This window comes from Petromyzon marinus, chromosome 30 (genome assembly GCF_048934315.1).
Source record: "Petromyzon marinus isolate PM22_M1 ecotype Great Lakes invasive population chromosome 30, UKy_Petmar_22M1.pri1.0, whole genome shotgun sequence".
Classification (NCBI taxonomy): domain Eukaryota; kingdom Metazoa; phylum Chordata; class Hyperoartia; order Petromyzontiformes; family Petromyzontidae; genus Petromyzon; species Petromyzon marinus.
In genome coordinates, this window is record NC_133696.1 from 4776478 (window position 1) to 4798322 (window position 21845).

The following is a 21845-nucleotide window of genomic DNA, read 5'->3' on the forward strand; positions in this document are numbered from 1 at the left end:
TCCACGTTTGAAAATTCACCACAGTTTATCGAATCGGGTGCAACTATGAAACCGCGCAGCAATATCGCTCTCCCAAGTGTGAAACCCCTGCAGACTACACTCGCCTGTGAAACACAGCGCGGTCATGATCGCGTTGCGCTGTAAGAACGAACGCATGTGTGTATGTTGAGCTTATTTCGCAATGTGTGTAGCCAACCGTGCTAATCGGAGGTGCAGGGGAAGGACAACAAACTAGACACAAAAAGCAGTTCTAAAGAAATGAGTTTTCAATCTAGATTTAAAAGTGGCATAGCTCAAGTGGCTTCTTAATATCGGAAGGAAGAGCGGTCCAGACGGCCGCAGAAGTGCATGTGAAAGCGCGCGATGCGGTGACCATCCTTGTTCATTGGCCAGCCAAAAACTGCTGCTGTGAGGATGACCGAAGTTCACTTGATGATGGTTTATGCTCCTTGACAAGGTATTGTGCTTCATATGTGGCAAGCACTTTGTGCGCGTGTAATGAGCGCGACCTTTCGATAACGTCTTCGTTCGGCAACCGGAAGCCAGTGCAGCTCGGCGAGCACTGGACGGACCACGATCAGGTCTTACAGGACCCGTCACGCCACGTGCGAGAGAATACAAAAAAAATGTTGACAACAGGGCCGCAAACGTACCAACGATTCGGTCCGACTGTACCGCCACGGTGTGGAGGGGTCAACGCGCCAGTGCGCGTTGACCCCTCCACGCCGCCACGGTGTGGAGGGGTCAACGCGCCAGTGCGCGCCGCGAGGCGCTCGTGATGGGCGCCCCGCTGCTCGCCGTAATTTGGTAACAGGGATGGATTTGGCACTGGCCCCCGCGACTTGGCAACGCGAGCCTCTGTTAGCCGTCACGTTCTCCAGCCGGTTCGCCGTCGGGGCTCGTGATTCGGCGGCGCTAACTCCGCCAGCATTGTATGGCAGCGATTGTTCTCCGGGCATAATGAAGCGCTTGCATTTAGAGCCTCGCTTAGGCAAGGCTAATTTTATGAACCCCAGAGGGATTTTGGTTGAGTGAACGGCGAGATTGGAATTCACAATAATGATAATAATCACGGTTTTTTTTATATATATTTCACCCAGGAAAGCCTCACAATGTGATAGGACTCGTGTCCAAGATGGCCCTGCTAACATTGGAACGTTTATCCAATTCCATTGATGAGCATTTGGCAAGCAGGCAGAAAATCGGGGTACCCAGTGAAAACCCCACTCACATGAGAGAATTACAATCAAGAGCTCCATACAGATATATTCAAGGATCCATTCCTATTCCACCATCTCCTGGCCACGTCGCAGCCCAATCCCACCACGAAATGAAGACCAGGAGGCTGCTGCTCATCAACTAGAGCTGTGTTCTGTCTCGAAATACAGTTGTTTCGTGCATGAGCCAGAGCATAAATTGGTACCACCTAATGTAACACTCCTTTTTAGAAGTACCCATTTATTTATACAGCGAATAAATGTGAATTACTGAATAATACCACTCGTTTCAATTTGTTATCACCTCGGGTGGTGCCGTCAAGTGATATATATATATGGCCTGAGCTCATGGAATCAGAATCTGTATTCAGACTGAATCAATCCGATGAGCTCTGAAGCTCTTTTTCACAGATGTCCAGTATGGGCGGGGGGGGGGGTCAGCAGTGGACATGTTGAATAACCGAGTCGAGTGGGGGGTCTTGCAAAGAAGCCGCTGTGTTCGGCTTGTGTGTGTGTCTCTCTCTTAATAAGCGCCCAGGGCACAAGTTGTATATAAGCAAAGGAGTACGAAGCAGTGAATCCACAATCCGGACCCATGCCTCACCACGCGTCATAGTCTACACAGTGACGGTGGCACAGCTCCACCAATCACCACTCCGGTCCAGTGGTTTGCAGAGCGCCAGTCTAGATTTTAGGTCTTGCCAGTACCAGTGGCTATTGGTATGCACACTCGTACGCACACCCACCAATCTACTTCACAAGGCTTTCAAGAGCACTAATTAGGGGTGTTGGAATATAATTACGATAACAAATGTACCTGGACACATCATAGTGTCATCACCCTGCACAGCGCTGCGCATGAAATGTGTTAACAATCACTTTCCAATTATTTGTTCAAATTTTTTTTTTTTCATTGTCGTAGGCTGAGTAGATTTTTTGTTGTTGTTGAAAATGCATTCAAAGAATGAGCCAAGTGAATGTTGTCCCGAGGTTTTAACGCGCAATCAGGATAAAAGAATTGTCGTTAATGTTTGCCACATTTGCCTCGACTTTTTTCAATTTAAATGTCATAAACCAATGTAATCGATGACGATGATTAACAGTCCTTTTTGTCAATCCACTGCTGGATGAAGGCCTCCCCATTCCGTGTCAGTCTCTGGTGTCGTTTGACCATACTTTAGCCGGCTGGTCAGTGTGGGTTGGTGCAGTGGTTAGTGCTGGGGTGGGTAAGGCCTGGTTGAAATATCGCTCACCTCTGACTTGAGTTGTGGTCAGGAATTGAACTCAGGTCCTGGGATCACGATGCAGGCTTTAAACCACTATGCTGTTAGGGTTATAAGGTTTATCACAATATAATTATTGTGGGAAACATTTCCTAATCAACGGCCATGGTGGTGAGATGTTAACTACCTCCCTTGGTGTACAGGGGGTCTTCAGCTCGATCCCAACCCTGACATCTGTATAATTTGAGTCTGCATGTTCTCCCTGTGGTCGCGTGGATTTTTCTCTGGGTCCTCCGGGTTTTCCCTCCACATTTAGAGTCAACATGGGTTTAGAGTTTTTAGTTGCTATAATTTTCTACATGATTAGCCACGTCGTTGGGCTATCATTTGTGGCCAGGTCACTTCGGAAAAGAGCTATGTGACAAATGGGCCTTACCTGGTAAAATAAAGATAGTTTAGTTGAGTTTTAAAGTGAATGGCTCACAATTAGAAGGTCTGATAATTCAAATCTCATTCGGTGTCACATTAGTACCTTTGGGGTTGCTAAAATTAATACTACTTTGGGAAGTGAACAGAAAATTCCCAAGCCATAAGAATGTTTAATTTCAACCACTGACTCAATGCTGTAGATAGAATTGATTGATTGAAGTCAGGGAGAGTAAGTTGGCTTGACAACAACATGACGCTAGGAGATTATGGCTGATGGTGGAGACTTGCGACGGAGTGGAAGGCAAAGAGGGAACGCGCCGGTGAGGACGTCTACTCTTGAGATAACGCGATGGTTTTCAGCTTGTGTGTAGGAACTAGATGTATTTTTGCATCACAGCCTTCGTGCAGAAGTAGATAGATCATAGCTGCTGATGATAATAATGATGGAGGCCTATTAAGATTACAAGTTGATTTTTTTTAATGGACAGCCGCATGCCCATTTGAGCCGGGAACCATTGGGATTTTTCTTTTGTAAAAAAAAAACACTTTATTGTCTGTCCCAGTTATATTCTGGTTGTGCAGTCGGCATGATGTTGTGAGACAAAAAACAAATTCCATTCTGAACTCTTACCAAAAGCACCACATATTGTCATGTGATAGAATAGCCTCAGGAAGCTGACGTAACAGAACTTTCTGAGGTCTCTTCAGTTGCACCTTGTCCACAATAAGGGTGCTGCGCCGTCCAACTTCATGTGCTATGTAGAAGTGTGTTGCATGGCAATTCAATTTTTAAAAAATCTAGTACGGAGGGCTGGAAATATTGCAAATGAAGTGAATTAAGTTAAACCAGTTCTGGGCCAAAAGGCCGGGTCGAGGACATTTTTTAAATTCTCGTCCTTTGCCTTGAGTGGTGGTGGCCTGGTCTGAGGACTCGGCTTGGAAGCAGAGAAGCCTTGGACACTGGACGTCTGTGAAAAGAGCTTTAAAGTTCATCGGATTCCTCCAGTATAAATAAATATTATGATTCTGACACTGTACTCAGCCTAAAGGATTTCGAGCATTGGCCTAAGCTTTGGCACTCATGGGTCGCGAGCTTTGAATCGAAGGCTGATCAACACTTCACTTGAGAACCCGGTTCAATTCATGGGTGTCCACAAGGGATTCAAAGCCAGCACCAAAGTACTGCTGGTTCAGTCCTCCGACGTGGTATTTACCCCCTCTGAGCCATCTGGCCACCGCTACTTAGACATTTTTTTTGCTGTTGTATTTTTTATGACAGGGTATGTCGTCAGTTTTGCTGTATAGCTCGGCCGACAGTGGTCTTGTAGGGGCTGGAATGGCACATTTGTGACAGCTCTGGCACTGTCCGAAGCCGGTCCTAATCCAACAGGGTGGAAGGAACAAAAATCACGCATACGCATGGATTCCGAAATCCTCTCCCACACGTGTTCGTCATCGGAAGTATTTCGTGAATGATAATAACGGCGGCGCTGGCGCCAGATGCGCAGGAAGCAGCACGCACCCCGGGGGCCGTCCCTGATGAAACAATGAGGCTCAGAACACGGCTCGGCCGGGGAAGCCCCGGCTAACCCATCCAATCAATGTTGCCGCTTTTCTGAAGGGGAAGTTCCGAAGAGCTGCATAGCTCTAGGCGAAAATTCACCACCCCCCCCCCCTCCGCGTTACAGACATACGGACAGAGCCAATGCATTAGCGTTTTCCAACTGTAGTTTTGGAAAGCGTTAAAAAGTAAATGAAAGGAACGAGGTGACCCCCGTAACAACACTGTGGTGCTGTGCGTGCGAAGCTGCTTTTGTTCGAAGTGCGCTTTCTGCGATCGCCCACAGCTGTCTTCCGTCGTCCTCTTTGTGTCTCCAGACAGCTGCGTGGAATTTCATCACACGGAGAACATCACGGCGGTCCGCGTGGCCAGGGAAGGGACATCACCAGTCATCGAGTACTGGGAGTGAGTAGCGTGGAGCTCACAATTTTCGGAACTCGCATTTTCTTTTGTTTGCTTAAAAGTAACCAGACTGTTTAAAGATAGATTTGTATTTTTATTTTGACAGGTAAGGTCCGACTGAGCTATTAGGTGTTTTTCGGAGGCAACCTGGCCACAAATGATAGCTCAACAAAGTGGCTCATCATCATGTGGAAATGTTATAGCAGCCAAATATTCTAAGTGCACGTTGATTCTAAATGTGGAGGGAAAAACTGGAGGACCCGGAGAAAAATCCACGCGACCACAGGAAGAACGTGCATGCAATCTCCAAAAATACAGGCGTCAGGGTCGGGATCGAACCCATGACCTCCTGTATATCAGGCGATGCAGATAACAACTCGCCAGCAGTAAAAATAAAAACGATATAATCGCAGTCTTTCCTTTCAGAACACGAGTTTGATGTCAAAGTCCAACATTGCGGTGTTCCGTTATACACGATTACACAATGCTCCTGCCAATATTTATATATTCAACGGATTTGTCCAGCTGATGCACTGTACTGGTATACAGGCTGTCCAGAAATGTACGTCTAATATTAGGTAGAGAATTATAATCAAATGGCAGTTTGAAGTCGGCCTGTAAAACTAAAAAGACAAAAAAATCCCCCATAAGTCTTTAACGGACTATTGGGGCAAGTGCTGTTCGCGAGGACTTATGAAGGCCGGCACGGCACACGAGGGGGTGGGTGTGCAACACATTGTGTTACGTGATGTTTTCAGCTCAGGAATGAGGACAACATGACCGTTTGCCAAAAGGACAGTTTGATTTCCTCATTGCCATGCGAGTACGGAGCAAAGTTCAGCATAAAAAAAACAATATTAACCACCGCATGAAAATACACGTACATATACCAGCCCGTGGTCTACATTACCGTAGCTAGCTTTCATTTCATTACATTTGGGAAAAAGTTACACGTTACTGTCAACCACACTTCAGCCAAGTGTACACATGCATTGGCTGGATGATGTGTTATTCAACTGTGAGTTTGAGGAAAATTCGCGCTCTTGTGATTGATATCTGCATGCCCTCCCCCCCTCTTCATACTCGCTTAGGCATGTCCCCCCCCCCCAACTCCCCTCCCCCCCCATCTCCACCTCCCCACTATCTCCCACCCACATCCTCCCCACCATCTCCTACCCACATCCTCCCCACCATCTCCCACCCACATCCTCCCCACCATCTCCCACCCACATCCTCCCCACCATCTCCCACCCACATCCTCCCCACCATCTCCTACCCACATCCTCCCCACCAATGTCAGCTCGTGCCTCCAGGTTGAGAAGGCAACAATATCCGCCTCGGGTTTTTGCTGTCTCAGGTGATGACGCGTGCCGGTCGACTCATTGATCAGTGGACCACAGAGGCAAAACGAGAGGTGGTGGTGGTGGTGATGATGGTGGTGGTGATGCTGAACCAGTGTTGGGCTCACACCAGACCGGGCGCCAGTCTGCTGGTGAAAGCGCCGGCGATGAAGCCACTGCCAGTGGCATTCCCGTCTTTGGGTCTCTGTGTGAGTCTATATTGGGCCCTACTATACGTAAATCTATGGGTTTCCATGTGAGCAGTACACTTTATGCCTTTCTGTGGAAATCTATAGATCTATATGTAAGTTGTTGGGGCTCTATGGGAATATATGGGTCTCTATGCGAGTTTATAGGTCGCTACTATACTTAAATGTATGGATTTCTATGTGAACGTTCCAGTTTATGGATTGATGTGGGAATCTATATATCGATATGTAAGTCTGTCGGGCTCAGTGAATCTTTGGGTCTCCGTGTGAGTGTATGGGTCCCCGTTATGAGTATATGGGTCTCTGTATGATTCTATGGATCTGCGTGTAAATATATGGGTCTCTGAATCCATGTGCCTCTGTGTCCATCTATGGGTCTCTGAGTCTATGGATCTGCATGTGAGTCTCTTTGTCTCCACGTGAGTGTATGAGCATGTGGGTCGATGTAAGCGTACGGGTTCTATGTGAGTCTATGGATTCCTATGCGCGCATGGGTCTTTGTGTAAGTCCATGGGTCTTTTTGTAAGTCTACGGGGGTCTCTATGCGAGAAGCCACGCGCCAGTGTATTACAGCTTCTCAATTAATCCACCTGTACGTGTTACCACCTGAGGCTAGAAAACCTGAGGCCTCTTCTACCTGGAGCTACGAAATCCAACTGCTGCGTACCCCCCACCCTCTCTTCAACGTCACCCCCGTCTCACATCTGCCACCCTTCACGTGTACACTTCAAATGGAACGTGCGAGATTTAATCCAGGGTTTGTGCTATACTGCCAGCACTACAGTTATCGTGCATGTAAGTGGTGCACTCTACATGAGTAGTGTATGCCTACGATTATGACCGAGTCATCCAGAATTTTCATTTTTTTCCGTATCATCTTGCATAATAGTAATTTTATTTTTTTTTCTACGCAGGCAAGACCCACTAAGGAAATCAGAGAACACGGATGAAAGCTCGTGCATACCAATAAATAGCACGCAAAACTCCATACAGATAGATTGAAGAACATATTGCCGTACTGCCGTTTCCTGGCTTCATCACAGCTCTACAGCACCGAGTGTTCCCAGAGATTATTCAATCCGAATACAAACCACCCTCGAACCTGCTTAGTATTTTTGATAATCTGACGACATTGGACACATTTAGGGTCATTTATTCCTTGACTTTGCTTTAGGGAGCTCTTGGCATTTGTGTGGCTATCCAGCACGAGCCATGACAACCTGCACAAGGTTCAGCTGCTCAGCGTGTGAAGCATGAAAATGAACTCACGCCATCAACTTGGCCGAACAGCGATGCCAAACGCTCCTTTTCAGCACCACGCCACTCGAAATATTCGACAAAGCGTGCGGGTTTCTTAATAGAACACTTAAGCAAATTACCGTCTCTGTATGTCTGTGTCGCTTTCTGCTTCTTGCTTCGCGCTGTTCGGATTTGGAATTCCCTCCCGTCGTCTCTCTCTTCCCCCCCCCCCACCCCCCAAGTTTTTTCCAATCTTGACAAAAATTCTAGAAACCGCATTCATTTGTATTCTCTTGCACCTTCAATGGCGCTGTTTGATTGTCGGACAATCGGCCTTTCGTGTATTTGGGCCTGTGCTCATCCATCGTGGTGGTGATAACACCCCCCCCCCTTTTCTTGTTAACCCTTCCCGTTCCAATGACGTACGTGTACATCATGGGTTTTTCTTCGGATTCCATTCTGATGACGTATGTGTACATCATCGGAATCGGACCGGAAGAAATAAGAAAGTAACTTTATCGGTGCCGAGGCTCCCTCAAGGCCATGCGGGAGGGCATATGGCAGTAGTTTGCCGCCAGCTATTGTAGAGTGTGGTCGAGTCGCTTACAGTTCTTTGCGGGGAGTTAAAAACACCGGCACTACGCCTCCCCAAATAAAATTAACGCCGAGTCGCTTACGCGTTGCGAGGGCGACGGCGGGGTACAAAGAAGGGGCAGACGGGCAGGCGTGGGACGTTCGCGCCTGCGTGTGTGTTCTGTCCCGCGGCTGCAGGCGGAGAGTGCTGGGCATCTCCAATGGCATTGACAACATCGGAAACCTTCGCTGGGAACTGGCCCTCTGCCTCCTGGCGGCGTGGATCGTCTGCTACTTCTGCATCTGGAAGGGAACCAAGTCGACCGGAAAAGTAAAAACGCAATGCCGCTCATCGGCGCGACCGCGCAATAAGTTGTCCCTACTTCGCCAGTTAGGGGTCAAAAACCATCGCTCGCAGGCAGTGCCCACACACTGCACAAAGGAAGTGATGTCGCTGCTTGCCTTCAAGCAGGGATGCATTTCTCACTCAATATTGTCTGGGTCACTGGTGGACTGGAGTGGGTTTGCCACCTGTGATGGAACAACATAACCAGGGTATATGATGAGAAGAAGACCTCACGATATCAGAAGAGGGGAGGATTACGTGTAAATTCCTGGTCCTGAGTGGGTGTACTGTTGAAAAAAACTGGGTGTAGTGTTAAAAAAACGGGACTTTTAACGTCCCAGATAGACAGGTTTCCCAGGACAGATTCTTCAAACACAGGAAAATCCTGGGAGATACCAGGACAGGTATGTAACTCTAGAAGAGAGGTGGCACGTTATTAGTATCCATAGTCCGAGCAAGAGATAAACTGGATGCGGTGAACCTTGGGGAAGAAATATGTTCAGGGTCGCTCGCCCAGGCAGACCCGGCTTAAATTCAACCCTTGACTCAAATTAAACTCCAGGCACTGCATTGACGTTCATGTACACGCCGATGGTTTATCACCGCCACCATGGTCGTGAGTGCTGGTCTGGAGAAGTGTCGCTGTGTGTCATCGCAATGCGATACAAACCCAGCAACGAAAGTTGGATTCCTGGTCCTTCCCTTCCCCGCGCACCTTCAATTGGCAGTTCGCTACATACGGTGCAAAAGAAGTTCAACATACATGCATACATGGCTGTCATGAGTGGTGAGTGATATCTGAACCCCCGATCACCAATTTACACTGACCAGTGTGGTGAAATTTTGTCAAACAAACCGCATAACTGACCTGGTTTTGGGAAGATTTCATCCAGTGGTGAATTGACAAATGGCTGTTCATTGCATTGTTATTGCCTAGCACTGCCTTGTAACGGAATATAAATATATATAACTAGTGTAATTGCCCGCCATATGACGGGTTGATAAACATTTAATCCAATTAAATAGACTAAAATTTTAAGATTGTATTGAATTTACTTAAACAGAAATTTCTCTAAGTGTGACATTGGGTTTAAATTGCCTTTCATGAAAAGCAAAAAAATATATTCACAATTGCATGGAAATCCACGTAGCCTACCCAGCGTTACACACAGCATATAGTGTCAGGCATTAAGCACAGATCAACAAAACTATGTACACATTATAGTAATAATAATTAACTGGCACAAAACTGACACATTTATTCAAGGCATCATGTTTGCAATAACCACAACACAAGCAGTCAAAATGTAAACAAAAGAGACAACTCTGATAATAATATTGGCACTGTCCTTGAATTTTATTGGTCCACACCCGAGACACTGGCTGCCAGTCAGTCATAGAATTAATTTTAGAATTATTTTCATTGGCCTTTAAATCGTTGAATGGTTTGGCACCAGCATACATGTGTTTTAAGATATGAACCAACAAGATCCCTCAGATCCTCTGGGTCCGGTCTTTTAGTCGTCCCAAGCTCCTGGACAACAACTCACAGAACCGGAGACTTTGGTGTGCGTGGGCCTCGCCTATGGAACAACCTGCCGGGGGATCTGAGGGCTTCCCAATCGTTAAGCAATTTTAAATTAAATCTAAAAACCTTTTTTTACTTAGCTTTTACCTAAGATTATTGTATAGTGTTATTTTTTATATATATATATGCCTTTGCTATCGATTTATCATAATGCGATTTTGTTTTGTCTGGAAATAGCTTTAATTGTTCTTGCGTCTTTTCACAACGTTTTCTTTGACATGTGCAGCACTTTGAATTGCATCTTTTGCACGAAAGAGCGCTATGAAAATAAAGAGTTGAGGATTTATTTATGTACAACGGTGTGCGGAACGAAAAGATAAAAGTACAAAAAAAACAATTTGGCTTTTCCCAAAACCAGCGCTGATATATTTTTGGAGAAAACGATTATTCTTGTAACTAACTAATAATTAGTTTCGATTTAAAGCTTTCGTGACTGCAATAATTCATCTTCTTTGGTTCTTTCGGTAAAGTCACGTAGAATGAGAATAAATATTGTGTTATTTTATTGTGTTATTTTATTTTATCAATTTATTATTTTATTCTCATTCTACGTGACTTTACCGAAAGAACCAAAGAAGATAATAATTAGTTACAATTTAAATAAGCCTTTTATGAAAAAAATATTAGAAATTCCATGAATATCCATGTAGCCTACCCAGAGTTACACGCAGTGTAGAGCGTCAGGCGTTAGGCACAAATTACCAAAACTCACGTATGATAGGTCAGCATTTGCGGCAGAAGCGCTCGTCCACAGTGGTTAGATGTGTAGCATGAACGTCCTATGAAAAGCAGATTGTTGAAAGGAAAATATGTTAACGTATAACCTATTCTATGGGTTATAAGATGCTCCGGCAAGTTAGACACACTTCACACTTGTACCCTGTGTTGATAAAGTTCTACAAATTTGGTCTCACACACACACACACGCCTACCCGATTGCAAGATGCACCCCTAACTGTTTCTGGAAAATTCAGGGGGTAAAACGTGAAATATTTTTCTCAGAGAATACAGTCATTGGATAAAGAATGATCAAATATTTGGCAATATTTTTTTTCCTGCTGTAATTCTGGTTATATTTTGATCAAAAAATTTACTTATTCTGTGATTTATGTCAAAAGTCAACTCCTGTCTCAGGCCTGAAATTGAAGTTTTACAATTAATAAAACATAATTAGTTTCTTCTCATCTTTGGTATGTTGTGAATTCATAGGGGTAAACATATGGTTCTCTTTATATATTCTGGCTTTATACTTTCAGGGAATATATAATCTCGTGGAAATTTTTTTGAGAATTATGAGTATATTATCATTTCTAACGAGTCATTTTGGATCCTTTCGCATAATTTGGTATATATCTTTTTTATGATCAATTATCACTACAAAGTTAATTCTTATTTCCATATGAATGTAAAAAAGATATCTACACAGTTCATTTTCTTAATTACAATCACCCGTAGCATCATGAAACTCGATGAACGCAGGCTTCTATTGACAGGTGAACACTCAATTAGGCAGCAATCCAACATCGCTATTTCATGACGGACACCAGCATTTTTATTTTGTCTCCCGGGGAAGGTCGTTTACGTGACGGCCACCTTCCCGTACGTGATGCTGATCATCCTCCTGATCCGTGGCGTCACCCTACCCGGGGCCAGCGAGGGAATCAAGTTCTATCTCTACCCCGACGTCAGCCGGCTCTCCGATCCGCAGGTCAGAGGCCCGACGTGTTTTCCGGTTGTACCGCGGCGTCGTTCGGCGTGATGTCCGACGCTGCACTCCGTACATTGGGCAAAACATTCCGGACGGCACGTGGTCTATCGGACGGCACGTGGTCTATCGGACGGCACGTGGTCTATCGCAAAAGAAACACATCGTAGAGCTGTACGGTGCAACGTGTCTCAACAACAAAAACATCCTTATTTTGTCGGTGATCTGGAGCTTATAACGATGATTACGGTGATATCGTTGTTTTGCGTTGAGACTCGCATGTAAGGGAGCTCAGTAGGATAATGGCCTTCCTTCGCACCTACGATTAGCACGGTTGGCTACGTATGGTGCGAAAGAATTTCAACATACATACAACACGCACTGATGAGATGCTGGGATTCCACTCCCACGATCCCTGTTGGGATTAAACTGAGTTCTTAGGTCTAATGAACTATTGGTTACAGCCAGGTCACCAATGACTGCACAGAAAACCCATCACACTTAAATGGACATTTCTCAAACGTATCGCCTCACCTGCTATGGCTCAACGGGGGAATAACATGCAGGAAATTCAATGAATACATAATCAGATGAGATATTCGCAGGCTAGCCTTTGCCAATGTTTGTAAGAAGGACAGCTTTGAGGTCAAATATAAGTTGGGGCGCGTGTTTGGGAGATTCTGTGGTGAGTCTCTCCAGGAGGAATGTAACAATGAATTGATGTTGATTCTTGAGAATCGCGACGCATGCATCGCATCGCAAACATAAGTAGACGCGTTTTTGAAGTATGCAGATTTTTGTTGTGAATTATATGTGAATGTCACTTTGCTACGTTTACGAGGATGGACCATGCAGTGTACAAATGGCACAGAAACCAAATGCGATATATCACAAAAATTGCATGTTGCTCGCGGCACGATGTCCAACGTTTTGTACGGGGGAGCTTCCACAGGAGCGCGGCTCAATTCCTTTTGAAGCTCCCAGCAGCACATGGAGTGACACGTGAGACGTCGTGCTGAACGACACGCGGCACGTTCCGAAAACACATCGGAGAGTTGTACAACACAAGCCGTGAACTCCGACGCAGTAAATCTTAATTAAAACTGATTTTCCTGGCTTTCAAATGATGGAGCTGGGCCACTTGGACTTGTGGCGCTATGCGTTGACCTCGCCACCAGCATTTCGCGGCACACACACGCGCTCACTCGCACGCACACGGGCATTTGTCGACCTCTCACTGTCCTTTCTCACACGCAATTCGATTGCAAAAAGCCGCTCGGCTGAAAGGCCTCCTCCGCCACTTTTGTCAAAAAAGGATTGATAATCGCACAAAGGGCTCAGAACCCACGGCCGCTGCCGTGTGAAAGGAGGCTCGTTTTCACGGCAGCCTCTCCCAGGGGCATCTTAATGAACCGCCCGTAACTCCCCGCGACTTTGCGCACTTGGGGACCGAGAAGAAGAAGCCTCGTGGGCTGAGGGTGTGCGAGGCTTGGGGCGTGGCTCCGCGGCAGCCCACCCGACCTTAACCTCTCGCCCTCCATCCCTCTCCCCCCCCCCCATAAATTGTCATTTCAGAAGAAAAAAAACCACTCACGCACACATCCCACCGCCGCTTCGTTCTCTGGTCTGCCCGTGCTCTCTCCACCCCGCTCCCTCCTGTCCTCCCCCCGTGAGCACCGCCTTCCCCCACTGGCTCCGTCCAAAGCGAGCAGCCTCCGCCGCGTTTCCCATGAGAGCTGCGACGGAGGGGAGCGGGTTCATTCCCCAGAGGGCACTTGTGTCTGTTATGGTGACGGTGCCTTTGTGAGTGTGCCGTGCAGCTTGAGCGGAGCGAATGGGCCCCTCGATGGCACAGACGGGAAGCTGGCATCGCGTACGCGTTCCCACCCTGCTTAGGGGGCTTCCTTGTTTCGCTCACGGGCAGAGCTGGGGGTCGGGGGGGTTTGCGCTGAACTGCGCCGAGACGGACTCGGGTTGGGGTAGCTGGCCAGCGTGCTGGATGGGATGGTCGGGTGGTTGAGCAGGGGTTGAGAGTTGGACGGTAGCGAGGGAGGATGCTGAACATTTTCAATAAAAGGACGGTGGCATTTATTACGACAACACAAAGTAAAAGGTGCAGAACCTGAAATTGCTCGCTTACACAAGCGTTGACGGAAGGGCCTCCCCACCAGAGGGAGCTCTGGAGAGGCTTCTTAAGAGGGAATTTGGCCTCCTCTTCCACACTGGCCAGACGTCTTGGAAGAGGTGGCATTCATCTCGTCCTGACTTAAAACTTTTGTGACTGCAGAAATTCACATTCTTTTGTTCTTTCAGTAAAGTCACAAAAAAAAAGTGAATAAAAATAATAAAAAATGTTCCGTGCTTCACATTGGTGCTCTCTGACCCCAGGGCACATATGCCCCGCCCATTCTTATGCCACCCCATTTTTTTAACCTTTAAAAACGGTTGCCTTCGGTGACCTTCCCCCTCTTTCCTCCTGAAGACGATTGCTTGTGTTGTGATCGAAACGTCGTGGTTTTTGGTTTAAATTTTTTTTACATTTTTATTTTATTTTTATTACCGAAAAAAACAAGAATAAGTCTACATTATAGACTGCCAGTACACTCACTCAGGTTAAAGACCAGGCTACAGTCTACATTATAGACTGCCAGTACGCTCACTCAGGTTTAGAACCATGCTACAGTCTACATAATAGACTGCCAGTACACTCACTCAGTTTAATAACCATTGCTACAGTCTGCATTATAGATTGCCAATACGCTCACCAAGCTTAAAAACAGGCTACAGTCTACATTATAGACTGCCAGTCCACTCACTAAGGTTAAAAACCAGGCTACAGTTTACATTATAGACTGCCAGTACATTCACCCAGCTTAATAACCATTGCTACAGTCTACATTATAGACTGCCAGTACATTCACTCCGATTAAGAACCAGGATCAAGTCTATATTAGTGTTTTTTTGTTTTTTATTCACTTAATTTATTTTCTATCTACGTGACTTTACCGAAAGAACCAAATACGTAATATCATCTCGTCCTATTTTTTGTTCCATACACCCAATCATGAATTTGTACATTTTGTCAATGACACTTTGTAATATGTGGGCATTATTAATACATATCAATGGCTGACCGCAATATATTGCAGAGTGATTGAAAAAAGATCGTCTGAGACCCCCATTGGCACCGATTACGCGTCATAATTCCTTGCGCAATCGACACCTTCGAGTTAACCTTTGCTTAGCTCGGAGGACGTAAATAAAATGAATAAAACTACACCAAATAACAAACATCCAAGAGCGCACAAAACCGAGTCGGCTCTTTCAATGTGCGTGGGTGGGTTTATTTTCCCCGACACTTTCGGGGGAAACCGTGCCTAGGTTGGAGCCAAGGCGCCGGTGACTGTCGCTCACAGAGTACCACTGGGACACGTTAGCGGCACCCCCCACCCACCTCACCATCCTCTCTCTCTCACTTGGATTCACGTAACCCCCCCCCCCCTTCTCTCTCTCTCACTCGGATTCACGTAACACTGCGACAGTTGTTCATATCGGGCCCTCGCCTTGGGTAGCTTTGTTGTTGATGGGATTCCGACGGGTGCTTAGCTACCCGCGGTTGGCTATCGTACTGGGTGCCATGTTTTAGTTGGGTGGAGGGGGGAGGTCTATTATGGGGGGAAGGGTTGTTGGCCGCTTCTTGCGACGTATAGCGGGCGGGCAGCTGTTAGCCATTTGGACGGCAATTGCGAGCGATTATGACAACAGGCGATCAAGACCGGCCCCTACATTTTTTTTTGTGCTGTCCGGCTGAAAAACGGCCATCCGTGCGGAATGTTGATTTAATTTGGGGCGAACTTCCATGATTGATGCTTTGTAAAAGTATTGTACGTAAGGCTGGACATACAAAGGCAAAGATATCCCGTATAGCCTTAACAGACCGTTGGGACAAGTGCTATTAGCGAGCACATATGAAGGCCGGCACGGCACGCCTGGGGTGGTTGGCCAGCACCACGCCCGGCCGCCTTTGTCTCCGAAGTGGGGATGTTTAAGCACAGCACCGGGTACGCATTTGAGGCCGAGTAGACCTAGCGACCGGTTCAGATAGTCGTCACTGGAGTTGTCCGTGAGCGGGAATCGAACTCGGGTCGCCGGGGTTCGTAGCCCAGCGCGCTAACCACCACACTACCGCCCCAACCCAATGCAAACTTGGCTCGCAGTATCACAGGAATGTCAACTTGAATTGAAATCTCTCTCATCTCAACAGAACTGATTCAGAATCAATATTCACTCATTTTACATCGGTATGCAAGTGTAATCCGTCAACCGTATTTATTTGCAATGTAATATCACCTCCACTCAAGGAGGTAGGAACACATTGCTTAAGTAAAAGCCACGAGAAAATAGTAAGCCATGCACTCCTCTCCTATGTGTGTAAGACATTCACACGTAAAGGCACGTTTCTTCAGCACCCAGAAGTATAAATGGTGTGGATGAGTAGGCTAACATTATTGTCTCGAGGGGTTCTCCGGATCACACCCGCAGTGGAGGAGTTGTACACCCCTAGCTGCCACTGCTATTCAGTGGCCTAATATATGGCTCTAGGGTTTGGTGTTATAATTAATTTATGTAGTTTATTGTTAAAAATTCGGTCACAGTCCCTATGATCACTGTTACATTGCATTTATGGCTTTTATTTTGGTGATTTCGAAAACGTTTCTTTGGTTTTGGCCATGTTTTTGTTTATTGTAGTACGGAGTTAGACTGATGGCCTAAATCTTAGTTGTCTTGTGGTTGTTGTTGTTGTTGTTTGACTTGCATCCCACTGGGATTTTTGCACACAGCGTTGGTGTACGGTGCTATTTCAGGAATATTTTGATGTTTTTTTTCCTGGATTTCTGTTTGCACAGTCACATAATCACTTTAAATATTTTCTTGTTCATGTTTTTGTTTTTTGTTTGTTGCGGTTGCATCCGATTCAAGAGCCGAATGGCTCACAGGGCGATACCAAATAAATGGAACTATGGAACTATGACATTGTTATTTCAGCGCTGCACCTTCATCTAAATAGCGCCGTCTAAGATCTCAATTGAGGTGCCCTCGTTCTGCGCGGAAATGTTTCTCGCGTCGCAGCAGAATGCCAATAGCACAATTATAACATAACTGGCAAAGATGGTAACTTTAAAAACAACCAAAAAATCTGAGTGGTTTCTCGTGTTTGTTGAGCACAGGGCAGTCGCTATCTCCATTCCTCTGTAATCTCAAGGGGCTCTCGGCATCAGTCACGGACCAGTTAATTCACTGCCGTGTGAAGATTGTTGCAGACCTAATTACCAATAGCAATAACAGCCATTCGTCACGGCGCCTGTGCCAGGCCAGGTGCACTTTGAGGCCACGTGACGTGCCGAAGGCTCGTTGACAGGTCATGCGACAGACCCAGGTGGTGCCACGGGTTGACTGACTGAGATGACCGTCAGATCCACCACCTGTGCCACCCACTGTGCCAGGCTAAGTGCATGAGATCAACGGGACAGACCCTGCAGGTGCCACGTGTTGACTGACTGAGATGACTGGCAGATGCACCAGCTGTACCCCCTACTGTGCCAATTACTAAATGTTTACATAAACACGAAATACCATAATCGTAGAATGATGCAATTAATAGCATTGTTTTATTAGTAAAAAGGTGATTGTTGAGTCGGTCGTTGAAATTCCGCGTGTGTGCGAATTGATTCATTGCGTAGCATTCAAATTACATGCGATAATTACCTTTAGGCTAATGGGATGCACAACACTGAATTAACGAGAAAGAACTAATGAGACAGAAACAAAATGTGCCCAATTTGTAAATGTAGGCTAATGGTACAGACGCAGATGTACAAGTGTGTTATACAAAATTGGCATCAATGACAAAGAGGCGGAACACACAATGCAAAAATGTACTGTTTTTACCAAGTCAAGTTAATCAAATCACTCATGAGAATGGGATGGTCAAACGACTGGTGGACCCAGTCGCCACGTGCCCACCAATCACCTGCCACGGCCCCATCCGTGGCTGGTGATGAATGCCTCCCCAAGCCACTACCTTCTCCCGCAACAATCCGCTTCCGCACTTGCATAGGAACTGATTCGATCGCTCCACGCCGTCGGTGGGCATCCCTTTCGGCTACGTTCCATTTTTCGGCTGTGCATACAACAAGGCGTCACGGTGGCTAGGAGATGTTAACTACCTCGCCTGGTATACAGGAGGTCGTGTGTTCGATCCCGACCCTGACGCCTGCTGTATATACTGGAGTTTGCGTGTCTCTCCCCTTAGTCGCGTGGATTTTTCTCCCGGTCCTCCGATTGTCCCTCCACATTTAGAAACATGCGTTTAGAGTATTTGGCTACTCTCAATTTATCACACGCTAAGCCACTTTGTTGAGCTACCATTTGTGGCCAGATCGCTTCTGAAAAAGAGCTATATAGCCTCAGTGGGCTTATCTGGTAATACAAAATACAAATGGTAGTTTAGTTTTAGTTTCAAAATAACCATACAAGCCTTTAGTCATAGGGACCGTCCATAAATGACGTCACGCGATTTTGGACGATTTTTGACCACCCCTCCCCCCGTCACACGGCGTCACAAGAAGTCAGACCCCTCTCAAATATGACGTCACAAAGCTCTGCCCCCCCAAAAAAAATCATGCTTCAAATCGCTTTAAACTATTGTCATTGTAGTGCGTATTTTATGTGGAGCTGCACTCTGATGTTGTAGGAGAAAGTTGCGCATTTTGATGTGACGTCACATTTCTCAAACCCCCCCCTCGTCACACATCGTCACAAATGTCTGACCCCCCCAGATGCGTGACGTCATTTATGGACGGCTCCATACATACACCTCTAATGCCGAACAACCACTGTTGCCTCGCCACCGAGTGGTCCAACTTCATTCCTTATTCACGTCCAGATTCAATGCCCTCTCTTTCTCTTTTGGCCGACCGTCTCCTGTCTATGAAGTCTTTATGCGGTGCAACGTCGCATATCTGACCCTCGCATATCGCCACACTGACCAATTAACCGCCCACGCTTTTGAAGTCCTGCAACGTGTACCCGTGACATTTTCGAGGCCACACGGTAATTCCCTCCCCATGCAAATCGATTTGGGAGTAATTATTTGATTCAAGATTCGAATATCAATTCTCATTTTTACCGTCTCGTATGTATCGTTGTTTTTACCGTCAGTGTGTATCGTATGTTCCGTCTCATCTGTACTCCTGGATGAGGGCTTTCTACCGTGCCTTACTTACCATGAGGAATATTTGACCATAATTCAACATGCTGGGTCCAGTACAGATTGGTGAAGGTTGGGAAGGAGTGCAGAACACGATGGATGTTTTGCTACACTGCCCTCTAATACCCCACAATTTCTACTCCACCTCTCCTCTGTGCATTGGTGGCTTTCACAATGAGCACTCGTGTTGCAGGAGGCTTCTAAAGTGAGTCGTTTGGTTGGCCAATTCCATTCGTGAGTGGTTGGCGTCTGGGAGGGATATCTGGAGTGTGCGTCTGGTGAAACCTCACACATGTAAAGGAAACAGCAATCAAAACTCCACACATAGACGCACTAATCCATTGCTGTACTGCTATCTACACTGGGCTACCTGAGAGCCAAAATCTACAAGATCGCGTATTCCCACGCTTCATTCCTCCCAAGTACTCGCCAGGCTTTAAAGTGTGCTCAGCTTTTCGAGATCTGACGACAATCGTGCGCGCTCCACGTGCTTTGGTCACAGATGAATTTTAACGGCCTTGTAACATTTGCGGCAAACAGCCCCTCCCTCTTCTCTGGAGCCGGGGATGCTGTTGCTGTAGAAGCGCGCGTGCACGGAGGGGCTTTCGGTGTAGAGGGGAGTTGGTTCTCGCGCACGGACGTGAAATGTTTCTACCGTGGGCTTTAGATGCTCGGCAGTGCCGGTGGCCTTGCAATTGCAAGGCACGTGGTCGAATCCGATTTTTTTTTAAACCTCAGCGGAACAAAGACCGCCTTTCACAGTGGCGCGCGCTCTCTCTCTCTCTCTCTTGACAGAAAAGCTTCTGTCCCTTTATATTCGTCGAACCCAGAATAATGCAGGTCATGTCACTTGTACACAATCATAATTCAGCATGCCTAGGTTTCCACACTGTACTCATTGTGGAATATGTACCGTATCGTGTTGGAGGAAACTGTGACATCAAAATTTCTGTTTCAGGCTGTGACGACTGTGCTGATTCGTACCCGTAGAATACTCGTGTTGGCTGTGTGCAAGGATGAAATCTAAATTGGTTTAAAAAAAAACCCAGCCTGCACCCCAGTACGGACAGTTACCACTCGTGGGACTGCAGCCAATCTATCCGTTGCAATTCCGACTGTTTACGACCCATAACGCGACCCAAGCCTGGCGACCCAAACGCAATGAACTCGCTCCATTGCCGGTTGATAAATTGCCCTGAGTGGTAAATGTTTGTACCGGGGTTGCGCTTATTAACCTCGAATATACTCTCGGTATGAATAATTCAAATGTGATTATACCAATGGCAGCGCCAGAGCTAAAAAAAAAAAATAGTTTGTTGAATGGTTTTAATTGATCTTCAAGCTCGTTAATTGTAAGAAAACTAAATTATTGCGCCGTGTGTGGCTTTATGCATTAGTAGTCTAGCAACAAATCCTGACCCCTAACCCACCGCCCGACGTACCCCCACGGATCCCTGTGCCAACCCCAGCGGTTCAATGCATTTTCACAATGCGATGTAGTATTTTTGTTTTAAATTCACATTGTGATGAATGCATCATCCTCTTGGGGTGATGGGAGGCATGTAACTTCCACACGAGCGTAACCGCTCGATTCTCGCGTGATTCTAATGAGTGCATCAGAAGCTTACGGACCGATATGAATCGATACAAAGGTGTATCGTCACACCTGTACTTATCAGTACGTTGCACTGTGAAGCAACACGGGACGAGTCGTACTGACACATTGCCCAATAGTATCCCTGTTATGGATGCTATTTATACAACCGTGTAGGATTTATGTGGCACGTGGAGCGAAACGTCGGACGTCTTGCCGAATAACACTCGGTACAACCCGAACACGCACATCTCGGAGAGCGTTGGTGTTCATATATCTACAGTAAAACCTTGGATTGCGAGTAACTTGGTCTGCGAGTGTTTTGCAAGACGAGCAAAAATGTTAAATAAATATTAATTTGATAAACGAGCGAGGGTCTTGCAATACGAGTAGTGTACATGTATACGCTTTGTCTGCCGAGCGTCACGTGATCACAACTGATATACGACTGCTTTGATATACGAGTGCTTTGGATTACAAACACGTTTCCGGAACGAATTATGCTCGCAATCCAAGGTTTTACTGTATTAACTTTACGATTGTCATGACATCTTTAATACGCGTAAAGCAAAACGGCAGTATTACTTGAGCGATACTCCAATTCAGTGCCGGATTATCCTAGTAGCACAAATAGCTACATATGTAGTAGCTACGTGCCCCGCACTTTCAAGGGAACCGCGCTAAATGCTTCAAGCTATCAATTCCGGTTAAGTGAGTCTGCGCTTGCTCTATTACTATAGTACTATACTGCCTTCAACTTTTATGAACGACTGGGTGTTTGAGGTTAGCGATTGGTCGTATTATCTAGATTGTATTACAATAGCCTTTTTTATAATTGCATAAGTATTTGCTCTTGTGACCTTGGGATCAATCTTTTTTGGATTATGGCAGTGAAGAGTTATCTTAATAGGGTGTTTATTGAGTAATCTACACCCGAATAATGTTGGGCAATTAACCCCGTAATCATCCCTCATGTTAATCTTGAGGAGAGAATGGTATATCGTTCTGCGTACCATATTGGATTGACCACTTGTCAATTGCAGACAGCCTGAATTGTGTTATCTCACTAGCATGCTTATTTAAATTAAGGATCGCGATTACGACGACCCCCCTTTAATAATTATAATAATACTTTTTTTTCTAAATACG

The 21845-nt window shown here is 46.1% G+C and overlaps 1 protein-coding gene across 2 annotated transcripts in view; it reads left to right on the forward strand.

Moving 5' to 3' along the window:
• The window catches only part of LOC116947497 (sodium- and chloride-dependent GABA transporter 3-like), a 140452-nt gene that overhangs the window by 60235 nt on the left and 58372 nt on the right, over positions 1-21845 (forward strand). For both annotated transcript variants that reach the window (XM_032963310.2, XM_032963311.2), the window contains exons 6-8: positions 4748-4835; positions 8392-8524; positions 11701-11835. In XM_032963310.2, the coding sequence (XP_032819201.1) occupies positions 4748-4835; positions 8392-8524; positions 11701-11835 (356 nt within the window). The remainder of the gene's footprint in view (positions 1-4747; positions 4836-8391; positions 8525-11700; positions 11836-21845) is intronic.